This window comes from Branchiostoma floridae, chromosome 16 (genome assembly GCF_000003815.2).
Source record: "Branchiostoma floridae strain S238N-H82 chromosome 16, Bfl_VNyyK, whole genome shotgun sequence".
In the NCBI taxonomy this organism is placed as follows: Eukaryota; Metazoa; Chordata; class Leptocardii; order Amphioxiformes; family Branchiostomatidae; genus Branchiostoma; species Branchiostoma floridae.
The window spans coordinates 4,197,139-4,207,249 of record NC_049994.1 but is presented as its reverse complement, the minus strand read 5'-3'; the positions used below and the strand labels follow the sequence as shown (position 1 = coordinate 4,207,249).

The window sequence follows — 10,111 nt, the reverse complement described above, 5'->3', positions numbered from 1 at the left end:
TCTGATTTCACTTCTACCTGACCACTTACTTTACGTCTACTTGACCATTGACTTCAGTTCTACTTGACCTCTGACTTCACTTCTTCCTGAACTCAGACTTCACTTCTATCTGACCTCTGACTTCACTTCTACCTGACCCTTGACTTCATCTCTACCTGACCTCTGACTTCATTTCTTCCTGAACTCAGATTTCACTTCTACTTGAACTCAGACTTAACTTCTATCTGACCTCTGACTTCTACCTGACCCCTGACTTCACTTCTATATGACTTCTGACTTCACTTCTAACTTCTAATCGTCCACTGACTTCACCTCTACCCGACCTCTGACTTCACTTCTACCTGACCTTTGACTTCAATTCTACCTGACCTCTAACTTCGCTTTTACTTTACCTCTATCTTCGCTTCTACCTGACCCTTGACTTTACTTCTACTTGAACGCAGACTTCACTTCACTTCTACCTGACCTCTGACTTCACTTCTACCTGACCTCAAACTTCACTTCTACCTGACCTCTGAATTTACTTCTACCTGACCTCTGAATTTACTTCTACCTGACATCTGTCTTCGCTTCTACCTGACCTCAAATTTCACTTCTACCTGGCCTCTGAATTTCCTTCTACCTGACATCTGACTTCACTTCTATCTGACCTCTGACTTCACCTTTACCTGATCATGAAACTTCTACTGACTTCTACTTGAACAGAGAATTCACTTCTATCTTACCCCTGCCTTAACTTCTATCAAATCTCTGTCTCTCATTTATGTGCTCTGCGACATCTACCTGATATTTGACTTCTTCCTTAACTTACTTCTCCTTGAACAGAGACTTCTCTTGTACTGCCCCCTAAAACCGGACATCTCCCTTAACTACCGTGTTTTCGAGAATTCGGTGAAAGATCACTGAATTATGACCCTTCTCTGAACTCTGACTTCGCTCTCCATTGTGACTCCTGTCTGAACTCTGACCTCTGTCTGAATTCTGCTTTCTCTCTGAAGTCCTGAAACTGGACTCCACCTTCTGTCTGAATTGATTCATTCTGAAACTTGAATTTTCTCTGAATTCTGACTTTTCTGAACTCTGACTTCTATTCGAAATCTGAATTCTCTCTGAAATTTGATTAAAAAGATTAGATTTCTGACCTCTATCTGTATTCTGACTTCTCTCTGTACTCTGACGTCTCTGTGAATTCTGGCTTCTCTGTGAATTCTGACTTTTCTTTGAACTGTACCTTCTCTCTGAATTCCGACTTCTCTCTGAATTCTGACTTTTCTTTGAACTCTGGCTTCTCTCTGGATTTTGATTTCTCTCTGAATTCTGACTTCTCTCTGAATTCTGACTTTTCTTTGAACTCTGACTTCTCTCTGAATTATGACTTCTCTCTGGATTCTGACTTCTCTCTGGATTCTGACTTCTCTCTGAAATCTGACTTCTCTCTGAATTTTTCTTTTTCTTTGAACTCTAATTTCTCATTTAAATCTGACTTCTCTCTGAATTCTGACTTCTCTCTGAACTCTGACGTCTCTCTGAATTTTGACTTCTCTCTATACCCTGGCTTCTCTCTGAACTCCGACGTCTCTCTGAATTCTGACTTCTCTCTGAATTTCGACTTCTCTCTGAATTTTGACTTTTCTTTCAACTCTGACTTCTCTCTGAATTATGACTTCTCTCTGGATTCTGACTTCTCTCTGAATTCTGACTTCTCTCTGAATTCTGAATTCTCTCTGAATCTGATGTATTTCTGAATTCTGACTTCTCTCTAAATACTGACTTCTCTCTGAATTCTGACTTCTCTCTGAATTCTGACTTCTCTCTAAATTCTGACTTCTTTCTGGCCATGGATTCTGACTTCTCTCTGGATTCTGACTTCTCTCTGAATTCTGACTTCTCTCTGAATTCTGACTTCTTTTTCTCTCCTAAAACTGAACTCCACCTTGATCTTTAACTTCTTTCTGAAAACTTCAATATTTGATTGTTGTCTTCTTTTCTGCCTTGCCTCTCGCTTGACTTCAATCTGATTCCATCTCCTCCTGTCAGATTCCAACTCCTTAGCTACTGACATTGTTTGTTTCCTAATTGCCTATGACAATTTCAAAGTCTGCCCCCAATCATTCACACATTGATGGCGTCTGTACAAGAAGGACCAATAACTATGAAAGGTTTGTAACTTTTTCTTTGAATGCATTTAACTTTGTGCAGGAGGAAATGCAAAGCAAACTTTGAGGCCTATGCCCGATGATGACAAAACTGTTGTGAGGTTGTCGACACAAGATGGCGATGTTGTCCTCACCTCTATGCTTTCTTTCCTCCACTCTTGCTAGCTAAAACTTTGCTCTCTGTGTCCTCTTCACTTCCTTAGACTTGACTTTTATCTTTTCTTCTTCTTCTCTTCTTCTTCTTCTTCTCTCTCTCTCTCTCTCTTCTGCTCTACCTTTTCTTCTGACTTTCTCTCTTCTTGGGCTCTTCATCTTTTCTACTATAAGCTCCGACTTCTTATCCTCCATCTTTCTCTTGAGATCTTCCTAGAACTTCTTCCTTCTCGACTCTCCTTCTGAAGCTCTGGTAGTTTCTCCAAGTTTCTTCACTTCTAGCGCTCTCCTTTTCCAATCTTTGTAACTCCTGCTCAATGTCTAGTGACTTAAACCTCAATGTACGTGGTCACGTTTCCGGCTTTTCGCTTCTATTCTCTCTCGCTTGTAACTACTTGTTTTCCGACTTTCTGCGACGCCTTTCGATCATTCACGAACCTTACCGAATAATGCCGATCTATCTAATCTTCTCTCAGCCCTCCTTGTCTGTGATTGGTTAGCCATCTGCGCATGTGTCGAAACTCCGGTGATCTTTACACCATCATGAAATCTGAGGGCACCTAAGATTACGAATCTTTTTTTAGTGCTATTTAATTATCATAACTATTTCATTAAATTCCAAACCGTCTATTTTTCCTCGTTCGGCCAATGTAACTTCAAGATTTCTGCAAATGATTTCCCGATGTTGGAGAATTACAGGATAACAAGTTTTTTTATTCGCAAGCAAGATATCAAACATACAGCCGATCTAGTTGGTGTCCGTCTGTCACCTTTCTCAGGGAAATTCTGACTGGTTCACATTGCACTGTATGTTTGGGACCGAATCTGTGAGCAGCGACCCCTACAGCTGCAGTGCCATGTGAACCAGTCAGAATTGCGTCAGTTAGAAAAGAGGAAGGTGACAGACAGTCACCAATACGTCGACTGTGACTTAAAGGCTTGTCATTATATCTCGAATTTTTTCATCGATGATGAGAAACCTGCTAGTGTTTGATTTTTTCTCTTATAGATTCATTATGACATTGTTGATGAAATCTTTATTTTTTCTTTCGTCCTAACCTTTTTCCTTTATTCATGTTTAAACTTCTCAGATTTGACTGGCGAGAATCGACGGGGTTCCCGGGGAGTGGATGTCTAATGACTTGCAGCCTGGGGTTTAGATTAATATGTGAAATACAGGCAATATATGATACAGGCCAGGAATAGATGAAATCCTCTTAGCCTAGCTGGAAGCTGTATTAGCCAATATCTAAGGCAGAAAATCTTGTATCTATGTCAGTGACCTCAAAATCGACTGCATCCGCGTTGTAAAATCGACTGTCACCCAATAAGTTTCCACACGTTAGGCTAGAGTTGGAATTGTACTGTGACGCTTTTCATTGGAAGAAAGATGTTGACATGAAACTTTCTAGTTGGTAAAATACTTTTTGAAGAAAAAAATAGTTGAAGATCACTCATCAAAAATTTTGACTGAATCTCTCAGTGCCTTCCAGCTGTCTGATCCAAGCAGTGTGGCCTCGGTTATTGCGAGTCGATATCGCCGCCCCCTTCCCAACGAAGGAGGTTGTATGGCATATCTGCAAATAGTTGGCAATGCTCGTTCTTTCGTTGGCATTTCACACCTGTTTGCACGTCATACATATAAATTTGATTTTGAATAAATTCTACGGTGTTAACTGACTGTGATCAAGATAATCTACTACAGTAATATGATAATGATATATGTATTACTGTACTGAATTACTGTACAAGAATGTCTAATTATTGCTATTTCTCATTGCATCTCCGTCCCTTTATGCATATCACATTAGCACTGCGAAATGAAGATCCCAACAACTTTTTTATGTTAAAGTTTTATGTAACGTTGATTTGTATGGTAATAAAATCATGAATGTTACAGAAATGTTTCCTTGTTTTTTTTTTTTGAATGGAGTCTTCATTCATTCATTCATTAGTCATTACCCGAATTAGTGATTGCGATGTTATCAACCTAGGTGTTAATGTGGTCTTGTGGCTAGGCCACAACAAGTAAATCTTACGCATGACACCTGTGAACCCATGAAGTTTCACCCGATTTAAAAAAAAGAATTTCGAACCTTGCAGTCCGGTCATATGCAGCTTGTCCTGTACAAAAACTGTTGTGTTATGCCCCCAAAGTAGTTTACTTACTCTGCAAGCACAGGTTCTTTACGCACTGTTTTTGACATGTTTTCTGTGTTTTATTGTGCTCTCTATGTTGTCCCATTTTATTTATGTCCGCCCGACAAAAACGCATAAAACGCGTAAAAAACAGCCGGAGCCGAACCTATGTTTGGAGAGTATAGTTTACTTGCCATGCGAAACAAGCAAGTAAACCTCCTCTGGTAAGAGTAACGTATCTTCAATCAAGCAAAACTCCCAAATTAAACTCTCCGAAATTGTTGACCTACACGACATTGTCACTTCTCTACGTCATATTACGTCACATTACCCTCATATGACGTCTAATTACGCACCTCGTTCCCTCATTGCTTCTGTTTCGTCACATCGCATCATTGGCATTTCTCGTCTATCACGCCACTGCTGTGTCAGGTCAACGCTCATCTGTGCTGGTTTGTCTCATTTCTATCTCATCACCTATGATCTGCTTCACAACTTACTCGTTACTTGTGTTTGGTTACGTGGTTCCATCAATCTATTTCTGTTTTTGGCGCATCGTCTTATCAGCATCGCCATCATGGCCAGAACTCTGTGGACCAACAACACACTGCGTATTCGTTTGTTTGTTCGTTCAGTCCCAATGGCACATAGGACATCTGTTTCAGTATGGTATATCCTTACAGAGAGGGGTTGCTAGTTGCTTTAACATGTTTGAGACACCTCCTTAAACAACTTACGTCCCTACCGAAAGATGGGTGCAGTCCCAATCGAAATGCCCTTCCCATGGCCAGGTTTGAACCGAGGGTCTTCCATCATTTTTTTATTTAGCAACTGATTGAACTCAGGAGCCGAACTGTAAGGCTGCTACCAATTGAACTACATGGACATCCAGCCAGTTCCCCTACTGCCTCAAAAAGGCTATGATACCTTTACTTTTGCCCGTTTTGGAACTCCTTCCATATGATACCCGCTTCACTTCTATTTTAACTTATTACCACGTTATTACTTGCAATCATTTCCGTTCTCATTTCTAATTTGTCAGGTTTTGCGAATCTTAAAGTTTCACGCAAGCAAAGAAAGTCTTGTGACATCTCTAGACGATGATTGAACCAGAACGATATACTGTCCATAGTGCTGAAAGTTGTGTTATGATTAGTTGCACGTTTTAACCAATTATAAGGGAGATATTTCAAAATCCCGTGGCGTTGAACAGGTTTAAACCAAGGCATGCCAACGAGATAAACAATCTTATGCTAAAGAAAATTGAAAAAAAATATTACACAGAGTATTGAAAAAAGCAAAGCAAACGTAAGTAACTATTCTTGGAAGCTAGGGCTTCATCATCATAGAAATTGGGCTGTCACAAAAAGATTGCAAACTGCTACGCCTATTACTTGCCGTGTCAGTGTATCCAATACTCTTTTTTGGCAGTAGATGTCAGCAAAATTAACTTCGACAGTACTCGTGTGTTCTAAGCTTTATTGGACTGAATTGGGCTGGCAGGATACAGGTAGTGAACGAGATATGAGAAGCTGGTACGATCCATTTCTTTCCAATATTGCCGTTTGAATGCTCATCTGACCTTTCATGTCAAACTTTGCCGTTGAATTCTTAGCTCAATGAGCACTCCTTTTATCAGGTATTGAAGCTCAACTGGTAGCAGCTTGATAGTTACGTTGAACTCATAAGACGGCAACTAGAAGACACCGGTTCAATTCCTGGTAGGGTAACTCGGCTGGGGCAGTTCGAGTGTAAATGTAGGACCCAGTGTTCATGGAGCTGCCTCGAGCACGCCAAAGGGAAAAGACTAGCAACCACTCCTTATAAACATATACCCTGCTACTGAAACAGCAATGTAACCTGCTGCCCTATGTACCACTAGTACCTACAAGGGTCTGGACAGCCAACGAACTACGATCAGATACAGATATACGTACTGATACTGTACACACGGTAATGTGTTTTCACTCATAAAAGGTGCAATGGACCATTTAACTGCCCACTGATAACACCGATTGTCTGTAGTCACGTGACGAAGCTACATTTCTGATTAACGTCATGCACTTCGCATTACTGTCACCAGTTGCACCACGGGAAGGTCACAGGAAAACTCCCATGGGAGACCCTGAGGTCGCAGTCCTTATATTTTCTTGGGTCGTTGATAAAATCCGCCATTTTGGGTTCACTGAAGCACGCGTATTACGTAGCCCGAATTTCTTCCCTTTAAAATAGCTTGACGGAATCGGTTGAACCTCATGAAAACATCAATATGGGATTGATGTGTTCGAAAATCCGATTTTCCCTAGAAGTATCGTAGAGTGGAATTCGTTGCCACCAAGTACTGTAGGGGCATCCTCATTAGATAGCTTTTAAACGCTTACAGTTAGATGTGGAAAAGTTAGATGTGACAAGTCGCTCAGTGCAATATAACCAGCTGCAGCCGCGCCGCGTGCCTGTGAAGCTGGTGTGTTAAACCGAAGGGTGGTTATAGCTACTGTACGAGTACAGATGCAGAATGCGGTGTTACACCGACGGGCGGTTATACAAGTACAGATACAGATACAAGTACAATTGTGTGTTTTGCCGAAGGGCGGTTATACCGGCTATATAGATACAGAAGTTGATATTTTATGCTGAAGGGTGGTTATACTGGCTATACAGATACAGATACGGGAGCTGGGGAGTTACGTCAAAGGGCGGTTATACCGGATATACAGATACAGATCTATATCTGTGTCTACGTAGCTAGTATAACCGACTTTTAGCGTGACATATATGAGCTTCTGTATCTGTATCGGAAGCTCCTGATATTCTTGAAATAATAGATATTCTTAAATATTTTCAATAAAATTCTTGAAATAATTAAAAGCGGAGTTTTAATATCAATGTGCACCAGGTCGGGTAGAATGTATCGTATTGCTCATGAATTAGTAAAGGTCCACGTCAAAAGAAACATGTACAACATCAAATCATATCAAGAAATAGAAAATTTCAAAATAATAGTATTTCCACATGCTTTTAAAGTAATGACAAGGTGTAGAAATCTACCGGCAAAACTATGTCAAAATGTGTATTTATCATTTACTGTGCTTTTATAGTGCACTTCTTTGACGGAGAGTTTATGTAGTGTAATACGGAAATACGGAAGTCTACGGTAATAACCATACTTAACCAGGTACGTGCGCCAGTATGATAAATCCATGAGATAATAACCATGGTATCCATACGTCCGTCCTCTAAGTACAGAAGAAAAGCAGTCACCACAACCTTATTAATAATTCTGCCACAAAATAATGTCAACAATAACTGTAATATTAATCATTATAATTACAAATATTATTAGACTGGCGCATATGTCAGTAATGGAATCAACATTAATTTCTACTGTACAGAAAAAAAATTGCAATAGCTTTAAGATTTTAAGATTAAGTCCATTCTCAACAAGAAACATGTGGCAAGAGATACCACGCTGCATCCACCACGGTGTATCCAGACTCCTGGGAACCCCCTACCACACCCTCTGCTGTTCCACCTGATCGCGGAAGCCCCGGAGACCGTGTGTGTGTGTGTGTGGTGCGGCTGTTCCCGTTAGCGGAGTCCCATGACGGACAGACGTGTGTTGGGAGGTACGGTACGCCATGGAGAAGACTCTACCTGCTCTTATAGCTGCTTCTCAATGGGAGGTGAGTTACAGTTAACACTAGTACACCGTTATCCGTGGGGTACTTATATCCGTTGTATTTGGAAGAGCGCTTTTAGGGATATCAATTGCATGGACGGTCTGTGGTTTCAAACTGCAATATTTTCGAAATTATCGTCCATCGACTTGATATACCTAAATACCCTCATGTTTTCTAGAACAACGGATATAGGTTAACCCGCGGATAAAGGTGAACCAGCGTTAGAACATATACACTCAGACGTAGTGAATAAGTACCATTTATCTAAACATCTTGGTATGTGGCCTATGTTTTGTCAGGGGCTTACTAGTCACTTATAGACTTGCGGACGTACCGACTACTACTATCTAATACAAGCACAGAAAAGAACAAGACATAGTCAAGCCTTCGAGTACCAGAGTTACTAACCTAGAATTGAGGTGTTGAAAATTGTTATCCTCGAAATTATCCTAGAGTAGAACTCGCTGTCTCACTGTATATTAGGGCATCTTCATTAGATAGCTTGGAAGAACGCTTGCAGTTATATAGATGTGCAAATGTTAGGTGTGACGGGTCGTTCAGTGTAATATACCCAGCTGCTGCCTCGCCGCTCGTGTGATACACCGAAGGACGGTAATACTGGCTTTCCAAATACAGATACAGAAACCTGTGTATTACGCGTACGCCGAAGGCTGATTATACCGGCTACACATACACATATACACATACATATACAGAAGCTGGTGTGTTACGCCACATGGCAGTTATACCGGCTATATAGATACAAATACAGAAGCTGATGGGTTATAATTACGTCAAAAGGTGATTATATTGGCTACAAAGATACAGATAAAGACGTTGATGTTTGACGTCGAAAGGTATGTTATACTGACTATACAAATATAGTTGTAGATACAGAAGCTGATGTGTTACGACGAAAGGCTGTTTTACTGGTATTGTAGATACAGATATAAGTACATTCACTTGACACTGTCTCAATTAAAATACATTCAGAAATGGGTGTAAATAATTTTTAGAGCAATATTCTACCCAAATATTCCGTCATAATTCATAGGAATGTTGCTTTTTTTCAATGTTCGCTAGGTCAGAAAGGGTATTGTTGCGATGGTCCTCTAATGATATTGATGATAGTTGTAGCCAAGCCTGACAGTTCGTTGTATTTATGCAGTGAACTGTTGGTAGCTGATGTCAAGGCAAGTGAACAATACAGCCCAGGAAATTAGCACGCCACTCATACTCTTGTATATTTTATTTCTGACATTCTTTTCACACTGTAACATGCAGTTTGACGGAAAATTAGTAATACATTTTCAAACAAATACGCTAGCTTTCGCGTCAGAGCTGAAGTCGTCAGAAAAAAAAGATGAATGATAATAATAATAATAATAATGATGATGATGATGATGATGATGATGATAATAATAACAATAATAATAATAATAATAATAATAATAATAATAATTATATAACAATAATAATAATAATAATAATAATGTAACAATAATAATAATAATAATAATAATTATAAGCTTTATTGCATGTTCATGCCCGTAGGCTTAATGCACACAGGACCACATGTGGTCTAATGGATGAAAAGGAAAAAAACTAAACTCAAACAGTAATTTAAAACTAAACTAGGTGAGAAATGAACTATAAACAGTCTTCAGGGCCAAGATATTTATAAAGTAAAACCCGGTGTATATTTGTAAGATATTTGTGGCGTCGCAGGGTCTAATGTTTATGCCAGCGGTCGTGAGATCAAGAGGTCCCGTGTTCAATTCCCGGTATTTTTGGTTAAGCTAAGGGCACAACCCAAGTCTCCAAGCAGACCCTACGGTGCCTTAGAAATAGTATCAAAGCTGGCAAGGCACCAGGTGACTCCCTTAGCCGGCTATCTCCCTTTGGCAGGCTATACTCCTTTGCCAGCTTTGATACTATTTCTAAGGCACCGTAGGGTCTGCTTGGAGACTAGCAACGTGCCCA

General features: G+C 40.0%; 1 protein-coding gene across 1 annotated transcript in view; it reads left to right on the top strand.

Annotated features, from left to right (window-relative positions):
• Positions 1–7,968: 7,968 nt before the first annotated feature.
• Positions 7,969–10,111, top strand: part of LOC118403409 — a 20,784-nt gene continuing 18,641 nt past the window's right edge. Inside the window, exon 1 of the mRNA XM_035802121.1 lies at positions 7,969–8,131. Coding sequence (XP_035658014.1) covers positions 8,087–8,131 — 45 coding nt within the window. The 5' untranslated portion in view covers positions 7,969–8,086. The remainder of the gene's footprint in view (positions 8,132–10,111) is intronic.